Source organism: Lichenostomus cassidix, chromosome 13 (assembly GCF_008360975.1).
Source record: "Lichenostomus cassidix isolate B80296 chromosome 13, HeHo_3.0, whole genome shotgun sequence".
NCBI classification, from domain to species: Eukaryota; Metazoa; Chordata; class Aves; order Passeriformes; family Meliphagidae; genus Lichenostomus; species Lichenostomus cassidix.
Genome location: NC_139494.1, coordinates 4,851,134 through 4,874,625, shown reverse-complemented (window position 1 = coordinate 4,874,625; position 23,492 = coordinate 4,851,134). Strand labels below are relative to the sequence as shown.

General features: G+C 40.7%; 1 protein-coding gene across 8 annotated transcripts in view; it reads left to right on the top strand.

The window, feature by feature from the left end:
* The window catches only part of TENM2 (teneurin transmembrane protein 2), a 557,904-nt gene that overhangs the window by 431,017 nt on the left and 103,395 nt on the right, over positions 1–23,492 (top strand). For 7 of the 8 annotated variants that reach the window (XM_085073437.1, XM_085073436.1, XM_085073435.1 and 4 more), the window contains 3 exons: positions 5,661–5,771; positions 16,200–16,405; positions 23,077–23,272. In XM_085073437.1, coding sequence (XP_084929563.1) covers positions 5,661–5,771; positions 16,200–16,405; positions 23,077–23,272 — 513 coding nt within the window. Of the gene's footprint in view, positions 1–5,660; positions 5,772–16,199; positions 16,406–22,389; positions 22,479–23,076; positions 23,273–23,492 lie in introns of those variants that run through there. The other variant, XM_085073440.1, reaches the window with a different exon arrangement.

Genomic DNA, 23,492 nt, shown 5'->3' with positions numbered 1-23,492 from the left:
TCCTGCTGCAAATGTGGCTGAAGCAAAATTATCGAGCAGAGGTGATCTGTAAACCACCTGTGATTCACTGAAATCTTTGCCTGGCATATTTGTCGCCAAGTATACATTTTGTGGGAGAGGACTTTTACAGATTGCTTCCAATGGGGACACACCTTGTGCAAAAAGGAACATTTGCAGAGCTGTCCATCCAACAAAGCCTCCCTGTCCTCTGTGTTCAGTGCCTGTTATTGTAAGACACATTAGCAAAGCATGGATCTCAACTGAGGTTTAGTTCAGTAAATTCTGATCATTTGTGTGTGTTTGAACTGTCCTTTAACCTCTTCACACGTGAGAGGAGCTAGGCAAGGCTTCTTACTTTCCTTGTTATAGCTCCCTATACGTCCTGCTCCTCAGCAGAGCCCCAAAAGCACTAGTTAGAGTCAAGTGGAGTGTTTGTAGTCATTGTGCAAGTTTTTCCCATGCAGCTCCCCATTGCTCTTTGCTGACTTTCAGCCCCCTGCTACTCCTGTCTCAGGCATCTCTTGAGGAGAGGTTGTCAGCTCTGATGGATTGTGCATTCCTTCTGTAATGGGGGCAAGTAATCACTGGGGAGTAGGCCTAATGCACTCATTTCACTTGTGACTTCGCTCCACTTGAACCTCTTTCTCCAGAGGAATAGGAGAACTTTAAATCACTATGTTTCTAATATTTTAAGTAACATTTATTTTGTGAATAATAACTGAGATCAGTAAGACCAGTTTCTGGTATTCCTTAAGTTCTGCTGTGTGATCAAGGAGTAGTAACTAGTAAAGGTCCATGAGCCTCAGCTTAGTAACAGTTAACAACAAATAAGCATGCAGTAATATTTAATTATAATTTAATTTTTGGGGAATACATTTATTCTTTTCAGGTTGTTTAGGTACCCATCCTATATGCACCCAGAAGTGCAAAACACTAAACTTCCTTTGCTTCCTACAAAGCATTTTTGTGCATTGAAACAATGTTCAGACCATATGAAATAAAAAATGCATGTGGAGGAAGGTCTTTGAATGTAGATGCTATGAAATTAGCATTATGCCAAGATTTATTAGGAACAAACCATTTGTTCAGTCATGTCTGGGATTCATTAGACCTGACTTGGAAATTACATTCTTGTTGCTCAAAACTACATGTACTGTAATAGCAAGAGTTGCATCATTGTTCACCTCATGAGTAGATGGAAACTTTGAACATTTCTGCTCCTATAACACAATGGCCTCTGAAGAGCAAATGTGCTTTTAGTGTACATTTTCCCATGATATTTGTGATATAATGGAGTGATTTTTTTTCACATGAAAAGAGGTTGGCCTGGTCCGGACAAACACTAGATATATCCTGACAAAGTGAAGTCATAGTTTGATGGGTTCCTTGTGGATGAAAATAATTCAGGAGTTAGTAAACATGACTAGTTGGAAATTAAACTACAGAAACACTCTGAATTCTGTTCACTTTTATCATCTTCCAATCTCTTTGAGTTGCTTAGGAAATGCTGAATTTTCCAACAAGCAAGCGGTGCCTATTTTCCAGAGCCTAACTGGGAAGATGCAGTAGGAATGGGGAGAATGATGGATCATTAGTCTGCATACTTCTCCCTTTAAGAAAAATACCATCGAGTGGAGGGATAAGTGAAAGTCCTTCTGCTCTGCCTATAGGCAGACACTGAGCTGTTCTCCAGGGAGATCTCCAGCTCAGAAAGACACCACAGGTGACTTTTAAAAGTACAAGGTCAAGAGTGACAGGAGCACAGAGATAAGACAGAGAGCTTCCTGAGCTTGGAAAGCACTGCCCTTTGTACCAAACACTGGATGGAATGGGCAGTGGCTTCATGGCCAGAATGAGAGAAGACCAATGGAAGAGGAATGTAGGGACACTACTGAATTTATAGAACATTCAAGAAAATTTACATGTAAGTTTTATCATTCTTCTGTGGATTTGTGTACCTTTTGGGACTTCTTAATATGTGATTCACTCTAGCAGCCTCTATCTTATGTAACTCTTAGCCTGATCTTTGGCAGCTCTACCACCTGGAGTGATGAACAAGGTCTCTGCTTTTGTTCTTGCTGAGCATGCAGGTTTAGCTTCCAGGTGCTTTCACTCTCTGATATGTGTATGTTGCTAGAATGGGAGTGAGAGGTTGATTATTATTTTTTACCTAAACATCAAAGGTTTTACTTCAAAATTTATTATTTCTGAATTCCCACGGTTTAGAGAATACAAATACACTACTCTGAGTTACTAGTTGTTAGTGTTAAATGAACCATATAAATTCTGACAAGTTTAGTGTTTGAAAATCAAGTATCAGAGAGAAGAACTTTGAAAATATGCTTAAATGTTGAGAGGGAAAAAAAGTAAACACACAAAAATAATACCTGTAAGTGCTCTGTAAAATATAATTTGTGAACACATAAATTATTGTTGGGAAGAAAGCAAAGCCACATAGGTTATTGAGCTGTAGTTTCAAAACAGAAAAGGAAACCAGAAAAAACAGCAAACAGGCACAAATTCACTAGCCCAAATTTCTCCTCTGAGACACATGCACTCAACTTCTGAGTGGATCCCCGCATTTCTAATTAAACAGGCTTCTACTTATTCCTTTGCTGGAGGCATTTTGTTTGATTAACAGAACAAAAGGTTAATCATATAAATTTGCCATCTCACAGCGTTGTGAAGCAGCAGAGAATAGGTATCTCCTGGTTGCCCTGCTCGGCTGCCAGGCAGCTCTGCTCGATGCAACACAAACACAGAGCTTTCCCCCCAGGCCCCTGTGACACACTTTTCTCCTCTTATTCTTGGTGGAAGGTGAACATTCCTCGTGTTTGTCACTGCAGCTGTCTTAGTGGAAGTTTGTGGATCACCTCTTGGCTGTGTGAGCTGGGCAGGAGATCTCAGTCTCCGGGAGGGATGGAGCAGACGTGCAAATCCCTGCCCCGTTAGGAAGGAGCTCTAATTGCTCCTACCTAACGTGCATCTATGATTAAAACACAGAGCAGTGAAGTTATTAATGAAACCATGGTGTGCTTGGAAGCAGATGGATCACAGGGTTTTTTAATACTACGTTAATAAGATCTTTTATAATTCCTTGTCTGAATTTACCTGGTAATTATAAGGTAACAACTATAATTCTCTTGGACAGACTATTAGTTATGATTTCTTTATCTCTCTGTTGTAAGGACTGGTTCACACTTGAAGCAGCAGGCTTTCATCTCTGCAAGTGACCTACATTTATGGTTACACTCACAGTAAAATAAAAAAAAAAAGGCAACTTTGAATAGACAGACTGAGAGTCTAAAACACAAAAGCCTAATTCTCCTCTGTGACTTGTTTTCGCCTTGGGGCTTTGGAATTCACTTAATCTTGGTGCACTCTTGGCTATCAGGGCTGGTCCAGCTGAATCTGGTGCCTGTGCAGGGTGTGGGAGTTGCTGACAGCACAAACATGCCCTGAGCTGCTCCTGTGCTGTCCCAGCCTGGTCACAGTGCCAGCACAGCTGACTGTGCTCACTGGGGACAGTTTGGATAAGCTGCAACTTGGTGGGGTTTGCAAATATTTTTCAGTTTCATTTGCTGTACTGAAAAAGAGAAAACTAAAAATTGGTTGCTTGAGATTATACTGAAAAAGCCTTTTAAAATGTTTGTTTGGGCAAGAAAAGAGTTGTAATTGAATAAATCATTTGATCCCACATAAATTTTTTATCTGTTTTGCAAGGATTCTTACATTCTGTAGAAATAAATTTGGAGTAGTTTCTTTGCAAAACATCCTTTTCAGTTTCATGTCTGGTATTTAACATACCGAAGGCTTTAATGAGGCTTTTTGTTGGTTTGGTTTTGTGAGGTTTTTTGATACAACAGAAACAAAATTTGCAAATTCAGCATGAATATGAAATCTGGCAATGGCCTTCTTCACACAAATGTCTCCTGGTTTTAGTTACTATTCTCAGACATCTGCTTAGTCCATAGGATGTCCAGGGGAAGACGTTCTTAGGAAAGCTGTCTTGCTCCCCAGCTGTTTTTGTCAAAAATACAGAGGTAAACTGCATAGATTGTGTGCTGGCAGATTTCCAGGGGTTGGGGTAGATGGTTGCTGGGGCTGGGGGTGCTTTGTTTTGTTTTCTTGGGGCTTAGGAATACACACATGAGTCAGTCCCATCTAAATGGATTCCCTGGATTCTGAGATTATGTGAGTGATGGCTCAAGCTCTGTAAATGGCAGGTTCTGTGAGAAGTGTTTTGCCTCTCCTATTGCTAACATTTACTCTTTGAACACTGAGTGTGTGGCCTCTGCTGGGCTATTTGTGACCACTATAACCACTTGGAATTGGATGCAAACTATCTGATAATCTGGTGTGGATCTGACACTGCAGAACAGAACAATTCTAAGGGTGCTCATAATAATATCTTTTTCCTGCCTGTAAATTGACAGTGAATCTCCTCAAACATATTTTGATATAACTGGAAATGCTGTCCTCTGTGGTATATAGGTTTACATACATCCTGGGTTAGCAAGAAGATGTAAAGAAAAAGAAAAAAGCAGCTTGGGGGGCTTTATCCCTCAGCACTGCTCTGTATTGTGAGAGTGCCATGGGGATAATGTGATGAGAGTATGGAGATGTATGCAGGTAGCTGTGTTTATACAAGGTGAAGATGCACATAAATCCACTGGCTGAATGATTCAGACCTGTCAAGTCTCATGCATTATGCACAGGACTTATTCAATTAGCCCTGCCACAGCGCCCATAACTCAGGCACTAGTGCGGGGCGTGCCTTGGCCTTGCTGCCACTGCTGAGCTGCTGCTCAGGTGCAGTGCTCAGCCAGCCTGGCCACACGGACCTGCTCTGGCACAGCGATGGATGGCTGGGGAGGGCAAACCTGCCCTGCCTCGACTGTGTGGGGCTGCGGGCTCAAAACATGGGGAGGTGAAAGTGCTGGCAAAGCCCCGGGTTTGTCAGCAAAGCTTAATCTACAAAATGAGGACAGAGGCTCTACAATGGCTTCAAACTGAGAGAAGGTTCAGGTTGGGTGTGAGGAAGGAATTCATCCCTGTGAGGGTGGTGAGGCCCTGGCACAGGTGCCCAGAGGAACTGGGGATGCCCCAGCCGTGGAGGTGTTCAAGGTGAGGTTGGACAGGCTTGGAGCAACCTGGGATAGTGGAAGGTGTCCCGGTCCATGGCCGGGAATTGGAGCTGGATGATCTTTCCGTTCGCTTTCAGCCCAAACCATTCTATGATTCTATTACCCTAATGTGTTGATTTGAATAAGTTGTACTAAACACAAAATAATTGCATTACCAAGTCACTACTTTACATAGGGCTAAAGCCAATTTTATAATCAACATATAAATTACCACCTGTAATTTAAACTCGGAGCCGGTACTTGCAGCAAGTGCTTTGCTTCCCGAGATGTGTGTCGGGAAGTGGTGCTCGGGCGGCCCGAGTGGTGAGCATTTCGCCTTTTGTATTCCAGAGCCAGACAGGCGCCTCATTCCGCGGGGCTCGCTTTTCTTTATTCGGCATTTCGCGGGGAGGGGGGGTTTGCTGCCGCTGCTGCCGTTTCATTCAGAGCATCCCCCGCCCTTCGCGGCTGCGGGGTGCTGCCGGGTGTCCGTAGCTGACCGCTGTCTCCTCTGCTCCCTCCCTGTGTCCGCAGCCATGCATCTCCTGGGGCTGAACTGGCAGCTGCAGCCGGCCGAGCCGACCTTCAACAACGGCCTGCGCCCGCCCGGCGACGACAGCCCGCCCGCGCCCCCTGCCGGCAGAGGTGGGTCCGCGACACCCGCGACGGACAAACCGCGACACAGCGCCCCGAAACCTCCCAAAACTGCCCCGAAACCGCCCCGAAACGCCGCCCGTTCCGTCCCTCCTGGCGCTCGCGGCCCCTCCGTACCCGCCGGGTGTTGGCACAAAGTCGTGTGGGTTGCGGTTGGTCGCTAAGGATGGAGCTGTGCTGTCGCGGGTGCTGCTGGTGCTCGCAGCCTGTGCTGGGTTTGCTGGTCGAGGGTTTTTCTTCCAGGTGTAGCTTAAAGAGATCAAAGGAGAAGGGAGCTGAGGGAGCTGGGGCTGTGCAGAATGGAGAGGTGACTGAGAGGTGCCTCATTAATTGTATAAATAGCTGCAGGTGGGGTCAGAGCATGGACCAGGCTCTGCTCGGCGGTGCCAAGCTGTTGAACAGGAGGGAACGGGTGGAACTGATGGATGCCCAGGAAGCTCCACCTGAACACGAAGAAGAGTGTCTTCCCTGTGCCTTGACAGAGCATTGGATCATGTTGCCCAGAGAGGGTGTGGAGTCTCCTCACTGGAGATATTCCAGAACCATCTGGACACAGCCCTGTGCTCTGGGATGACCGTGTTTGAGCAGGGGGGTTGGACCAGATGACCCACTGTGATCGTTTCCAACCTGACCCATTCTGGGGTTCTGTGAAAAGCTTGATTTAGTAGAAGTGCATTGTACTGCTTGAGACAAGACAAGAACTGGCTTGCAGCCAGGACCATATCCCTGGTTCTTCTTCTTTCTCAGGTGAATTCTGATAGCAAGCACCAAGGACAGCAGAATTTGATCCGTAGTAAACAGTCTGTCCTGTGATATTCATGTGAGAAATGCAGACAACAAATGGTTGGTTTCTTTGTCTCTTAAAGAAAAACTGTGTTCCAGTGGAGGATGACAAGGACATGGCAATGAAAAGAAAAACTGAGAAAAAACCTAGAACCAGAAATGCTTTCTTAAACTAAGAAAACAATATATTAAAACCAGAGAAAGTACATGTCACAAAAAGGATTTTATTCATTTTTATTGAATGCTTTTTATTGGTGAGGTTCAGGGGTTTTCTTTGCTACATCACAGTAAGGTCTTCTCTGGTTATTACAAAAATTGTGGGAAGAAGGCAGAACAGAATGTTACAATTAGTCAGAGCACCTCCCACGCTTTAGTATGCTGGGATGGCGTGACTGGGACAGGAGTCACTTTGTGTCAGCTGAAGAGTTCTGTTCAGAGCCTGAGCACTGTCTTGCTCTCAGGACCGGTGGCTCATGTTAAACTTGGTTATTGCCAAAGCAAGTGTTAGAAACATATGCTGACATGGGACACTTGCATTGGATACATCAGGAAAACAATCAGTTAAAATGGAGCTGGGAAAGGATAATGAGTTCTTCTTTTATGACCTTGATCATTTCATGGATTTGCTTCTGTTTTCAATAAAGGGTGGTGCTGCTGCTGCACCTCAGCTTCTCCATTTTTTCCGTGGAGGGTCTAGTTTTGAGTTCCTCCGTGTCATGAAATCTTGCATTCTGGTGGTGCCAAAAACCTGAAGATTTTTAGGCAAGTGTTCATTGGTTTGGCTTCCATCTCTGACTGGCTGTAGGTCCAAGTGGATGAACAGCACATCCCTAAATGCAAGGCAGAAGGTTTATGTTGCTGCTGAACTTGCTCCAGGTTGTGCACAGGTGAGAGACCCCATGGTTCTGGGCAGCAACCTGAGGAGCTCAGGTCGGCAATTATGGTCATTTAGCAGCCAACTGCAGGGTTTTAACACCTTTCCCAATTCCCTCCCTGCAGCTTTTCATTGCCATCTCTGTGCAAATATAGGGCAGCAGGACTGTTGAATTGGAATGTGCTCATCTGCCTGGGGCACCTCAGTGCAAATTCTGCCAGTTTATCCAGCCCCACTCTAATGAGCTCTGCACATTTGAAAAGGCTGAGATGTTGTTTTGGGAGAGGTAACCTCCTGTAGAGGAGATGAGGAGACAGAACTGCTGGTTATGTCTTAAATTGCTGCAGTTAGCTTTCCTCGGAGCATGTTGGAAAAGTTTACTCGTTCTTCTGACATTTTGTAGAAGGTTGCTGAAATGTTGATAACGTGGGGGAAGGAGAAAGAACAATATTTAGGCAAGTAATCTCCCACAGTGGAATAAAATGAATGACAGGTTTGGATGAACACAAGGAGTATCGAAAAGACAAATTCTTAGAGCGGGGAAGGGTGAAAAGTTTTTCTACCTTACCTTTTTTATTATGTCCAAGTTAATATTGCTATACCAGCAGTTTTTAGGAAAGCCTCTGACAGCTTTTAACACAACAACCATTTCAGGGCTCTGGCTGTGGAGAGTGACCTTTCTATAATTGACACAACTCAGGATGAAGCCATTCTTTTCAAAACATTGGTCTCCCAAAGAAACCTTTAACCCCTAGTCTGAGAAGGGCCACTTAAACACAAGCTGTGCCTACTCAGCAAGCAAGGCATTTTAAAGTAGAGCAATCTGAAAGGAGGAAAAAAAAAAGGCAGGTATTCAATTTGATCTGCCTGTTCCTTATTAAGAGACTAAATTCTGGTACCAAACAATATAACTGCAGTTTAAGAGGAATGTAAATTACTTTATTACTGCATTTTCCTATCTGAATGAAAACAAAATTCACTATTAAGATAACACAGTTTCAGGTTTTTTGTAATTACACACTACATCTCACTAATATTGGTATGTCTGAAAGGAGGAGGCAAGTGCAATGGGCAGAAAAATCCTCAGTGCTGCCATAAAACTGCAACTGAAGTCCACCATGCTGTGAAAGTTGTGTTGAACTAGGGATTTAAATTAGGAGACAAAAATTCCCTTTTTAATACAAATCATAAGGCAGTAGCCCCTCATAGTGCATAATACCCAAAAAATTGATACTGCCATGGAATTGCTACAGGGATGAGATAGATTGTAATGACATTAAAAAAGCTTTCTGAGACTGAAGCCCATTTATTTCTTACAGTTGTGCAAGGATAATGTTAGAATTTTGGTGTAATAAATCTAAATTAAGGGGAAAAGTAGCAGGGGGAAGAAAGAGGCATGTTTGGGAATAATTGCTTCTTTGCAAAGACATGAATTAGGTGACCTTATGGGATTTATCTGTGCCTAAATTCTGTTAATCTATGCCAAAAGTTTTCTACATTTAAAATTATGTGGTAGGCTAGACACACATTTCCGTTAAAAATGTGACTATGTGCTGTTCCCTTTCCATTTGACAGAATATACCATAAAAGTCAACTTTAATCATTCCAGAGGATACCTAAGAAAACCTACAATATATGTGGAAATATCCAAACTAACCCCAGCTGCAAATCCATATAAAGAATGCTTTGGGATCACCTTTTGGTTTTTAGGACATAATGTCTTTGGTGTGCTCACAAGTTTTCTAGTAATCCAAAATTTACTTAGTATTTTTTTTTATCTTGATTGTTTGCTGTAGTTATGTTCTAGAAGGCTGAAAAACACAGTAAGAGATTTTGATCTCAGATTCTAGAAACACCCATTTTAAAAGACAGCAAAAATAATTGTGGGCAGTTGTGGACCAGAAAGTTCGCTTTAGGTGCAGTAAATATACTGACTGTTTGGAAAAGTTGATATGAATTTCTCTTTTGAAACTCACATAATCCAGGATTTGCTTCTCTTTGGACCAACTGACTTGATCCAAGTTGATGTTCATTTTTAGACATTTCTCAAAGCTTACCACAGTGTATGTGAATTTCAAAAATGTTACAGTCACTAAATTTTAAAGTATTGAAGTGTCATAAAAAATATTTGTTTCCTGATACCAAATTCAGAATTGCAAATATAATGGCAATAATGAAACAAAGTTTAATTAGCTGTTAAATTTGGCACCATCTTACTTGCACGCGATGAGAGAGAGGAAAAACAGATTTCTACTGATGTAGCAGAAATTTTCCTTGGATAGATGTGGAAAGCTGAGCTCAGCAGTCATTGTGAGGCTGCACAGGTTGTCTTCAGCTCTCTCCAAATGATGTTGATGTTGAGAGCTCTGCCAGATGCTGCAGCTGTGAGTCACATTTCGGTTTGCACAGATTATTTTCTAATAGTTAAGATATTTTATTAGCAATGCAGCAGACAGGCAGTGTTAAATGAGTAACAAAATCCTGCAATGGGGGGATCTGCCACCCTTACAGAGGGATGGGTTTGGGTTCAGGTGCACATGGAGCAGCTCCTGGCTTGGCTGCCTGAGGCACCAGTGCCACCCCCGACTGTGCTCCTGCTGAAACCTGCTCAGCACACAGCGAGGGACTCGGCAACAGCTGCAGGGAACTCTTTGTCATCTTGTAAAAGATAAACTCATCCCTCATTAACAATGTAAACAACATGAATCTTCTGGTTTCTACCATTTCCTTTCTGACGCTTGGAAGCAGACGATCAAAATGTAATAACAGGCAGTGTATTTTAAATGTCACTTCTGTTACCTTCATTCAGTTTAATCAAGACAAGCCATCATTTTCCAGGTGGATTAATCCTATTAAGTAGTTATGCGGCTAATGTAATGTAGATCTTAATTAACACGTTAGCAAGCGGAATTGTTAAGATGGAGGCTAGGAAGGCTTGCCAATGTGGTCTTCTGAAAATACACCGTACTCAAGGGCTGTCTTAGGAAAGCAAAGTGTTTGCCTAAATTCAACAGGAGTTTCAGGTTTGTGACCACATTGACAGCATGAGTTTCTCTGGTCAAATTTAGGTGATGAAGTTTGGTATATACCATAAGAGATGATTGTTATCCTGTTTAGAAATTCATATCACTATGTATTTGCTCTTTGTGAAATGCAGTGAACCAACAGATCTTCATTTCATTTCAGTTACAATTTGCTTTTGATTCAGAAAACAACAACTCTTGTGAAGCTATGCTCACGTGAATGTGAAGATGTGCCTAAATTTTTAGGTGTATCAGGTGTGTCCTATTTTACTAAAAAAAAGCTGTTTAATTTCACCTGCCACATTTATTGGCTGCAGCTGAGCCAGAGCAGGGGTCTTATGCAGACACGCCCTTTGAAGATTTTCTTTCCTTTTGCCACAATAGAAATTTGGGATGCTGACCAGACTGCTTTTTTTGTACAAGAAGCTGTTTTCATGGGCTTTTGAAAGCTCATACATGCAGAAGCTTCCTTCCTCCTGACTTCCCAAAATAGAGTTCATTGGTACCTCAGCATGTGCAGCATAACTGAACTTCAGGATGTGCCACAGCAACTCCTCCACACAAACTCTCATTGCCTGGGTTTTCAGTTCATTGTAGCTGAGGGAATTTGTTTTGCAATAGCAGTCAATCTCTTGTACACATTCAAGAAAGAATCTGTTCTCACTTGAGTCCTAGGGCACTTAGGTGATAGGAGATAATTTGAAGTGTAAGTTCATATAGGGAGTTGTCAGTATGGCAACAGTGCATAGCGCTGATTTTTCCACTGAAGATATTTGTATAGCAAAGTCATTTTCTACTTTATTTTATTTGCCTTTCTGGAACAATAAGACATGTCATATAAGCAGCAAATTTACCTAAGGAAAAAGTTGAACTATCGTGGAGAACCAGAGTAATTCTCCCACAGTCTTTTTTGGCAAAAAGTCAGTGGAGTCTGTTTTTATGTTGAATGCTTTCCTTTACATAGCTGTACCATAAATTTCTTCAGAATTCCAAGTCATCTGTGAAAATCCCTAGCTATAAAAAAAGAACAATAGAAAAACAAGCTAGATAAAAAGATAAGGTAAACTATGTCTGTAGCAGTGATTTATAAGAAATATAGAATTACAGGAAAAGAAGGTAAAGAGAATTTAGCCAAGTCTCTGGTGATATTTATTCCTTTGTCCACATTATCTCGGTAGTTCATTTATGATCCATTGGAATGGTAATTCTGCTAGATATTTTTCAAGAGTGCTATCAAGATGCAATTTGCAGCCATCCCCGTGATAGAGGCACACAGTCACAGCACTGGAGTTAATTGCTGTTTAAATGTGATGTCTGTAGAGTGACACTGCTGGTAGCCAGATTTCATTTTTATTTTTAATTTTAGCTACAGTGCAGGATACTGTAGTTATAAATAATCAAGTATATCTGGTTTCAGTGTAAATACAGTTCTGCCTCCATAGCTGACACTGCTTGACATCGGTTAAATTAAAGGCTGACTGGGCATGTCCCCTCCACTGCCACCTTGAATGTGACCTCCAGCTCACAGATGAGACCTGCTGACAACTTAGCAGGGGGAGTTTGCATTGCTGTTGTCATGGATTGCCTGTCTGATAGCTTCAAAGGCAAATATACTTGAATGCTAAAGCAGTCTTTTCAAATGTATATGCCAAAATAGTAATTCAGCTGGGTAAATAAAACAGCAGTTTAAATGAATAAGTGTTATTTAGTTGATGAATATATGTTTGACTGAGTGATTGAAATGGCTCCCCTGGGTAAGATGAAGAAGTATGCTTTTAAAACTCTTTTGTAGATGTTTATAGAGAGAAAATGACAGGAAAAAAAAAATCAAGTATCTATGGGGTTATGAGATAAACATGAAACTTTACAACAGTCATCCACAACAGAGAGAATGATCTTGGGATTCATTTGTTCGCAGCAGTATGAGTAGTTAGGGTTAGTCTTTCTTCACAGATTTGTCAGTTTGTCACATCTGTAACTTCACTGAAAAGCAGTTGATATACTTTGAATGTGATCTGCAGTGGTCCATCAAATGGAAAAGCTTCTAAAAATAACTGGAGGGGAGTGAGTCAGGTGGCAAGATGCATTCTTTGCATTAGGAGGTGAGGTCTGAAGGGAGCTCTAAAAAAGTTTGAGTCTTTAGCAACAGGGTTTGCCAGGGAAGCTGTTAGTACAGAAAAAGGCATTGCAAATACAAAAACTAGGATGATGGTCTGCTTTTCAAGTTAAAAGAAATAAACTTAAGCCTATTAACTAAGAAAAGAGATTCAGTGGTCATGTCTACTTTGCGTTTCCTCTCTGTATTTATACCCTGGGGAGGAAGGAACATGAAGATGAGTGCTGAGACACCTCCTGTAATATTTTTATTTACTGCTCTGCCTTCCTCATCTTCAAGGTGAGACTTCTTAATAATTCTGTCATTGTTAATAATTCTGGTTTACAAGTAGGCATCTGAGAGCATCAAGGTCATGACCAAGCCAGGTGCACTGGCAGTATCAGAGCAAGAGCAGAACCAAGATGCTGTCACTGGTTTGTGTCTCATACCAACAAGAGGAACAGCAGGAATTTATGAGTGCATGATTCAGTGATGCAGAATCTTTAGAGCTCTGATATCTTTCTGGACTTAAAACTTTATAACTTGTTAGCTAAACTTGCAAATATGAAACCTAGATTGTAGTAGAACTTCAAGCATTTCTAAATTTTGTTATTTCAGCATTGTCATGTAGCTCCGTAAAAACAGGATGTCATGTATTACATAGTTAAAAGCAAAAGGAAAGGCTCCTTTCAGCATGCCAGAGGTGAGGCAGCAGCTGCTCCTTGCAGATGTGGTACAGGCTGGGTGCAGAGCATGCTGCACTACAGAAATATAGAGCTGAGCAGAGTCACCCTTCTGCCCGTTCTTGGCTGCAGGTTAAATATATCACTTGTGATGGGTGATCGTCTAACCTGCTCTTAAAATCCTCTGCCGTGTTGCACCTGTCACAATTCCCTTCCAGGGTAGATTTTCCTTAGATGTTCCAGAAGGATTGGTTTGGAGAGCTAGAAACCAGGTCATTTGTGTTGTAGAGCAAAATGAAAGAGGATCTGTGGGGAGATGCTTCCAAAGATAATATCAAACTGAACTGAATCCTTTCAGTATTAGGAACCTGAATCCTAGCTCTAGGCTAACTGATAACTATGAAATCAATTGTCCTATCTGTAGTTTTCATCAATTTTTAACATGATTACATCAAAATTTTGATGAGAAATACAAAAGAATGAACTTTTTCTAATAACTTGGGAGGGGGAAGTCTGACATCCAATATATTTTTTACCTTTGCATGCTGCAGTAGTATGAATGTATCTCTGCTTCTCCTGATCGCTGAAATTTTATCATTTTAGCTTAATTGAGGTAGTTGAGGATTCTTGAGTCCTGAAAAATGCCCTTTCCCAGATAGAGATACAAAACAGAATTTGGATATCCAAAGGAAGCTGAGGTTAAATTTATTCAGAAATACTAAAACTTGATCCTCCTTTAGATTTAAATTTATTTACAAAGTTATAATTCTAGAGAGAAATATACTCAACAGATTTGGAAGCAACATAATTAGAAAAAGTCATTGACAGTTTTGGAGTTGCTTTCATAGCCAATGAAACTATAACTGCCAACAGAGACTGGTGGCCTCACCATTCAGTACATTTGCTGCACTGGATAATAATAATAATTCCTGGGAATAGGTTTTTTTTCTTTGACTGGTTGCCTATGGATATATGGAGAACAAGGTTCTTCAGAGTGTATCAAGGAGCCTTTGTCAGATTAGATACAGTTGATGTTCGTTAAAGAATGCACAGTCTGCTTCCAAAGAAATTATTTACAGCACGATGTTTAATAATGTTGAAAAAAATAATCCTTTATTACCATATCTTGGGATTGTGAAGTAAATGCAATGTTCTCAAAGGAGGTGAAGGAGTCCTCGGTCTTATGCTGACTCCCAGCTCTGCCAGTGATTCCAGTAAAACATGTAACAGGTGATTGTTAGTGTGTTCTCTGCCCCTGCTTTTCCTTTCCTTGTGGGTAAGGACTAATTTAAATTCTAGTGAGATGGTGCTTGCCTCCATTGAGATAGGAACCTTGAGATATCCTCTGCTGCAGTAATCCATTAGAAATGAAATCCTGTAGTTTCCATGGTCTGTGTTTGGATCTTTGGGAGGCTCTAAAGGCACTTTGTTCGACACTCTGAGCCATTTGTCCTTTTGTTGCAGACTCTTGTTGCAGCTTCTTCTGCTTTCTCTTTCTTTGTTAGTGCTGTGATGTTATTGTAGACCCATTAACATAGAAAATGAAAAAACAAACAATTTGCCAAAAACTGTGTAGCAGTTGGTATTCAGAGCATTCTTTTACCATTTCAAAACACTGCCAACATAGTATCTGTTTCATTATGTACAAATGTAAGTGCTGCTAACATAGATAATTTAGAATCTATAATTGAAACCATGCTTTTGCAGCTCTCTCAATTAAAGATAGTCAAGACACAAAAGCTGTTATGTACTTACCTGCTGGAATTATATGTTATTCTGTGCCATCCCATTACATTGACAGTGCCGGAATATATTTCAAAAGTAACTTGCCATTTACTGAAAATAGCATTACACCATGGCAAGAAAAAAAGCATGAAGTAAATGCTGAGCTGTTTTACAAATGTTAACAGGTTGTGTCAGAGGTATCACTACCATCCAGTGTATGTTAGTGGTGGTATTAGTGATACCTGTAAATTTCTGTGGTTGTTATCAGAGATTTTCTGTGGTTTTCTGGTTGTTTTAGTATCTGTTGTAAGAATTTTTAAATGGATTTCTCACCGTGTTGTTTGGGAATGCAGACCACAAAATCAAACACTGCTGCATATTGTAGCTTAAAAACACTGCTAACTGCATGTTTTGCAGTCCATGTTTAAAATCTGTGTAGCCTCAGAACCTGTTCAGCTGAGAACAGAAGGGATTTGCACCATGTTTAAAAAGTTGACTATTTAATGGGCTGCAAGCCAGAGCACTCAACCAGAAAGGTCTTGTATCTTGTCTTCAATAGTGCATGCTGAAAAACCAACAAGTGATGGATTTTAACTAACCACAGCACAAGGGAAAAAGACTTACAGATAGACCCTGCTTCAGGCAGAGAGAACTTGAAGTGCACTGCACTGAGTTGTGCTAACTTTGTTTCAAGGAGAAGATGCATGTTAGAGTACAGAAATTGTCCTCTAAACCCTTTTGTGTGCATTTCATTTCTTCTGTCAACTCTCTTGCCTGTGACCTGAAGTCTATTGGACTACTTTAGTGGTAATAAAAATTTGCAATCAGTTCATTTAGGTGGAAGTTACCCTTCAGTTCACCTTTCTGGCAGTTTTTTATACCCTGGTTGTGTACAAGATGCAACAGAAAAGAGCACAGGGAGATTCACATGTGCTTAATTGACTCTCTGCTGTTGCTGTTTGATCAGTGAGGAGCAATCAAAGAATTAAAGGGTTTGAGGGATGAGAAGATTGCTGATGCTCCATAGAAAAAAAAAGGGTTACAGAGATTTTACTCTAAATATAAGGCTGAATTCTTACATACTGATTGAAGCAGCAGGCAGATTGCATCAGAATACGAAAGTTAACAGTTTGATTTAAGAGATGTCACTGCCACAGATGTTCCTCTTGAATGAATAAAACTACCTGTATTAAAAGCAGGTATTTAATTGGATTTATGTTTGCTTTTGTTTTACAGGACCATGGGTCACTAGGAATAGCAGCATAGATAGCGGAGAGACAGAAGTTGGCCACAGGGTCACCCAGGAGGTGCCCCCCGGAGTTTTTTGGAGGTCTCAGATCCATATCAGCCAGCCACAGTTCCTGAAGTTCAACATATCCTTGGGGAAGGATGCTCTTTTTGGTGTTTATATAAGAAGAGGACTCCCCCCATCACATGCCCAGGTATTTTATCAATGTATTTGTTGGCTTTGAATGTCAGAATGCAAAAGTCTAGAACATCTTTGTAAGGTTTATGTTGGAGTTTATGAAATTCAAGTTTAGGGATTCCTGTGAATTCCTTCATTTTTGGTATTTGACTGAACACCCTGGTATTAACATTTCTAGGTTGTTACAAACTTCAACAATACATTTATAAAAGAGTAATTATGCCCTTGCTGTTCAAACAAGGATTTAAATCTCTGATTTAATCTTGGCATGAATTGGGATAAAACTATCCAGTTCTCCACGAGACAAAAATTATGAGTTGAGGACAAAAATCTTTGATCAAAGTTGGGAGTAAAGGAGGTTTACGTGGGTTTATTACCTCTGCTTCTATGAACTTGTGAAGAAACAGCTTTGGCTGTGCAAAATCCATCAACTCACTGTAATAAGCTGTTTTAAAATGTTCTGTGAGGCTCTGAATGGATGTGTTTGATGGGTAAGAAATCAGGATCAGCAGTGCACAGCCCAAGGAGGGGAGGGCATGTGCTCAGCTTTCCATGAGCTACACGTTAGCATATGAAATCCTGAACTTTTGATATATAGACTAGAAAAAATTGGGGAAATTTCAGAGGGCTGTTGACTGATTTTCAGTCATTTGCAGCCATCCAGGCAACACAAAGAAATATCTACAGAGAATGTGTTTCAGGGTGGGAGCCTTTCTTAGTAGTGTGTTGATTTTGGCTGTAATGCTTCATTCAGTATGTTGTCTTGAGGGTGAAATTATGTCTGTGAGTCTTGAGCTGTTCCAGTCTGGTAATAGTATAATTCAATGCACATACCTCATTTAATTCAGAATTTTGACACTCACTTCCCTTATTCTATCACGAATGAAGTGGCAATTTAGTTGAGGAAAACAAAAAAAAAATATAAATCATGAAGTGAAAATTACTTAGGGCAACCAAAGCTCTGAAGCAGTCATCAAAGTTTGCTATAAACACAGGCTAATTTTAATTTTTGACAAAGACCTGATGGAGGTATGCCTGTATCTTTTGCAAGAAATCCAGATGGAAGTAGCTGGTAGTACAATATATATATTTTTTTTAAATTCAAGATGAACTTTATACTGCAGTATCATCAGATGTATTTGTTCTAGGTTTCATTATGATGTTCTCATCTGAGAAGGCTGTGATCAAGCAAAGGTTGTTTTTTTTTCTTTCACTCCACCTCACATGGATAGAATATAAATTTTGTGACCTTTCTGTTAAATTAAATAATGAGAAATATCATCTGTGTTTCCTCTTGAGCTGGATTCCTCCTCAGAGGACCTGTTTTCCAGTCTTCAGAGGAAGCAGTTCTAAACCTCTTCATAACTGGGGTTAATGAAATCCACTGGTATAATCTGCAATATAAACTACTGCACATCTGGTCTGAATCTGCCATATAAACCAGAATAAACTTTCTCACATTCAGGCAGGGTCCTGGTGCTTGTTGATAGGGTGCTACAGCAGGAGATTCCATGGCATTTGTGCCCAGCAATCAAAATTCAGTCAAGCTGCTACCAAGAGAAATTATTTTAGAATAAGAAAGGCAAGCTGTTACAGACCTGAGTTAGTGAAAAGAAGCCTTGTTCAGACAGAAAGGAGCACAATGCTCCTGTATGAATGAAAATCATCTGAAGTTGACACCAGACGATATTTTAAAATTGAAATTTAAAATCCTCGTTTCTGTAGGTTAGGGACATGAGCTCTAAAGCAGCGAACAGCTTGACAGTTCATCACTGATCAGTGCTGATATGTCAAGCCGAGTAAAACCCTTTGTGGGAGCAAGTCAATAATCAGCAAATTAGGTACATGATTAACCTGAGACAACAAGATGCAGTTCCTGTCTGAGAGCCCTGCTGAGATTTAACCTTCTCAGTATTACTGTTTAGCAAATATTCCAAATGCCTGGGTTAGTCAGTCAAACTGATGTAGCTGTAAACTCGGCTGGCTGCAGCCTGTGTGCCATGTGCACGGGGAGTGGAGCTCGGGAAGAGAGGCAAAAATGCAGTTTTGAGTGGCAAGCAGACTGCAAACAGGAATGCAGTGCTTTTGAGCAAAATCCTTCCAGCCTGTGTAGTGCTATCCAGAAATAACAAAATACACATTGCAGGCTTGAATGATCAATAGGAATTTAGTAGAAGAGAGTCATATTAATAGAATTGATAATGTATAGAAAATGAACTGCAAATGTCAAATAATGCATGAAGCGACTCTGCAGAGCTTACAGCAATTATGGTGTTGCTACATGCTGGTAGCACGTTCCAAATGATGCATGAAATGAGGTAACCTGATAGGAACTTCACTGGGATGTCTGGAGAAGGCAGGGCATGGAGCTGTATTGTTTTCATTTCCAGCAGCGTGTTTTATACTTATAAATTTTTCATGCGGTAATGAAAACTCTTTTCATTCAGAACAGGGGATGGCTTTATTTGGGGAAAAAAAAAAAAGCCCTTGAAGAGCAGGGGGGCGTCAGTGTTGCCTTGGTTTTTAGCAGGTGCTCAAACCCATGTTAGGTGCTCTGAGCAGCTCAAAATTGCCTGATGGCCACAGAGTGCTGGGCACTGCCCTGAACTGCTTGGCCTGAGACACATCCAAATGTGGGCACAGACCGCTTGGCTGCCATTGGGGGTGTCAGATGTTTCATGGCTAAATTTTAATGAATAATCACCAACTGGATTTTATGAAGAACTAATTTTAGAGCACTTTGCAAACACGTTTCCCTGCCATATGTTTCCCTGGCTGCTTAGATCCTACAGGGCTTTGGCTTAAAGGCGAATGCTTGCCACAACGCCAAGCATGTTGAATATGCATCCCTTATTGAGACAAGAGCTCTGAGAGATGTTTCCTTCCAATTCCCAGTTTCAAAAACTCCTAGGTATTTTGTGGAGGCATGCAAAGAATTTCAAATCTAAGAAAATCCCTGAGGATTGTGCTGCCTCTCTGCATTTCCAGTCCTGAGCCCTGTAAGCTCTCTCTGCTTCACAGTGGTCAAGAGTGTTCACTTCTCAGTGTGTGCCTGAGCTCGCTGGATCTGTGCTGGATGGATGGCCTGGGGCAGTTGGAGTCACAACCAGAGGTGGAAAGTCCCAAAACTGTTCTGCTGACTCCCCGTGGTTAGTGGAAAAAGAAAATCCTTATTAGCCTATGAATAAAATGCATCAGAGGGTAGAAAGCACTGAATGGAGAAATTATAAAAACAAATTGCCCAGGAGGAACTTAGTATGAGATTTTAGGTTTGTAAATAAAAGTAAGCAGTAGGATTTCAGTATGCTGGGTAGTAAAAATAAACAAACTCACCGAGAGAGTGAATTTGGAATTTGTTTAGTGATGTAGGCTGGCAAGTCACTTGCTTATATTGAGCTTTAATCATAGTAAGTACTCCCTGCTGCAAAATTGAACTCTGATGATGTAGTCATTTGGGATTTTTGCTGCATGTGGTTCCTGAGCATTTTTAGCCATTTTTATGTGACTTTCGGTATGAAACCATGAAATACAAAGGATCATAAAAAAAGAAAAAAAAAAAAAAGGCAAAAGTCAGTGAAACTTTCAAATTACCTCAGAGATTTAGTTTGGTTTGACATGTCAGTTGCCTAATTCATGTGATTTAGTGGTTTCTTCCTTAGCAGTTTTGTGTCTTAGATTAAGAATTCCACAGTTTCTTTTTAATAATCATGAAAGTACTTGCCTCCTTTTCCTGGATGGGTCCTCTAATCTATTCATCTATGCCAATAAGTGGCTTTTAAGCAAGAGTGATATCTTCAGCACAACATTATGTAAAAGTAATTAATCATGCAAGGGTGGTAAATCAGAAAATCAACAGGGCCATGAGAAGCAAAATGATGATTCAGCCAACCATGTGAAGAAACCTGCTTATGAATTCACAGTGTCATCTTGGTGACCCTTCAGTCAGGGATTTTCGATTTTGGAGCACGGATTCCTAGTCCTTATTGACATATTAAGATTAATACACCCAAAGAACCACCAGATGCATTAACTTGCTTCTTTTTTTTCCCTCAGTCCTGAGAAATCCAAAGAGGGATAAAAATGTGATGTTATTTTCCGTATCGCATTGCACTGGGAATTCAGCATTCACAGAGTTATCCAGATTCAGTCATTTTGCTTTTGCCTGAGCCCTAAATTATTTGTCATAACTTGATTAAAGAGGGGCAACACCAGTCTCAACCGTATCAAAGTTAAAATCATTTGTGCCAAGGGACCTGCTCTCACTAGGTCACACCCCATCATCGTGAAAAGAGATTCTGCAGCTAAAACTACTTCAAGCAGCTTCAGGCTGAAAACTCTTCCCCTTCGATCTGGCCAACTGCTGAGCCTTCTCTACTATATGAGGTAGAATCAGCATCAAACAGAGGGAGGCAGAGGAACCTGCCAGCACAAGCAGAGACGAACAGCGTGTTGCCAGTGAGAAATGTCAGCTTTTATTGCTGCTTCCTTAGTTGACCCTTTGTGAACAATTGTTCTGGAGAGCACAATTTCTTTTTCCCAAGATGTTGCCCGAGTAATAACATTTCCCAAGGAGGTGATGAGTCTGTCCTTAACCTCTGACTGTTAGACAATGGGCTTTAGCAATCTTTCCAAATGTCATTGGTTTCAGAGATAGATATGTGTGTGTTTGGTACCTCAGGTATGCTGAAAGTTACTGGCATGCCAGAATTCTCTCCGTCTCTGGCATGCTTTGCCTTAATTGCACTAATTTGTCTCATTTACTTTCCCTGTAAAAATCTTATGGGGAAAAAGGCTCGAGTGGGTGGCAATCTGATACTAAGTCAAGTGAAACTTTTTATTCCACTTCTCTTACTTTGTCCCTCAATTAAAAGCATAGGATAATAGATAGACTGGATAATGCACTCGCTGTAATGAAAGCTCTCAGCATTAGTAGATTTGGGCTCAAATTTCTCCCTGCCATGGGTTTCCTTTGCTGCTGCAGTGTCAGTTCCACATGTTTACCAGGAAGGCAATGGTTCTTCCAGACATTTCCCTTGGTAGTAAGGCCAAGCATACCAGGGTTCTATATTGCTGATACATAACTTTGGAGTTTTCAACTAGAAAGGTGAGATTCTATACCACAGTTTTAGATAGATGTGATGGCACTAGAGTGTTAAATTTGTCTGTCTCTTCCACTAGAAGGGTGAATCTTTATTATTTTACCACATACCATTTATAATTTGCTAGGACTCAGAGCTGATGAGTGGAATACAGTGTGCAAGACAGCCCTCTGTGGATGTTACTCTGTTTAGAAGGCAAGATTACAGTTTTCTGTGTACACTGAAAGCAAGGGAAGGTGGATGTTTTCTCATAGCTGTTGCAGGCACGGCCTGGAAGTGTTAGAGATAACAGAGGGAAATGTAATGAAGCTACTGGCAAGCAAGCCTATACTATTACTGTATTTTATTGAACACATACATCTTTCTTTAGACATGTCTATCTATCTCTATCTACTCCTACACAGATAAATGTGTCTAAAACAAGATGTGTTTTCATAGGGGACTTGTTATACAGCTGTCAAAAGATTAGATATATTGTTTTTGTTGTTTCTTAAGGGCTTCTCTTAGATAGGGACTATGAGATCTACTCAGCTGAGTTTGAGAGCTCCAGAATCACAGACATTAAAGACAGAAAAAAAGCCTATTAGGACAGCTAGTCTAGCTGCTTTGTTATGCAGAGTTATTCCCTGTTGTAGACTAACCAATATTTCTTCCAGTCCTGTTTAATTGTGGCATCTCCATTGGGAGGCTATTTACTGAGCTTAATAGATGGGAAGCTTATCTGACATTCATCTTAAATTTCTTTCTTTCTTTTTTTAGTTTCATGCCATTAATGGTGCCATCGCTCTTATCCTCTAAATAATCACTTGCTCTGTTTGATCCCTTTTCCAGAGATTAATGTAATGTTCTACCTTACTTGGAAACCATCCAAAGAGAAATTCTCAGTTTTCCTTAATATAAGTTCAGTTCCCTTATTTGTGTTATTCCTTTCCATGCTTCCTCTGGTTTTTGTCTCACGCTTGCCCCTGATTGCTCCACACACAACCTCAGGTAAGCAACTTTTACTCTGTGATGTCAAACTTGTGCAGTGTATTTTTATCTGGTGATGAGTTACATTAGATGAAGACATTTCCTGTCTGTGCTATTCCTGTTTCATATTCTGGGGGCTTCCATTCAATGATGTGTCTGGAGTTGCATCTCAGATGTCAGCTCCCATTGCAAAAGGAATTTATTGTGGGTGATTGGTTAGCAAAGGGTGTGGGTCTCTTGGGTTGAACGTTTTCCAGCTCTGAAAGCTATGTAGGAACCTAAAATTAATGGGCCAAATCATAGATTTCAAATTATTTCTTAAAAACAATTCTGTCAATTTGTACATTTTATGATCACTTATGCAGAGGAAAGATGTGTAATTCTAGGTCAGTGTTTTAGAAAGAATAAAAGTCACAGAATCTCTGTACATTCCATGGCCAACTAGTAACTGTTAGTTTCACGTTTCTTCCACAAATACCATTTTATGACAAGGTAGAGAAGAAAATATAGGGTCAGGTTTTGAGCTGAAATATTCTGTATTCAGAACTCTTTGTACGGGGGTTTGTTTGTTTGTGTTCTCTTTTTTTTTCCCTTGTTTTTTTTTTTTTCCACCCTGCAGTATGATTTCATGGAACGTTTGGATGGCAAGGAGAAGTGGAGTGTGGTGGAATCCCCCCGGGAGCGCCGGAGCATCCAGACCCTCGTGCAGAACGAGGCAGTGTTTGTTCAGTACCTGGATGTGGGTTTGTGGCACTTGGCCTTCTACAACGATGGCAAGGACAAAGAAGTGGTCTCCTTCAGTACAGTCATTTTGGGTAGGTATTTCCAAAAGCTGTAGGTATTTCCTCTCTGTTTATATTCTCACTTACCTAAAGTTGTAATATTTTCTTGCAGTCTTCAGTATTTGGCCTGTTTGTCCTTAAATTATGCTGTGCTTTTTTTTTCTCAATACTACTCTGGCAAAGAATCACTAATGGGGTGATTTTAATTCACTCATTTTTCTCCTAATATTTGAGCATTCTCGTAGATCTTGCA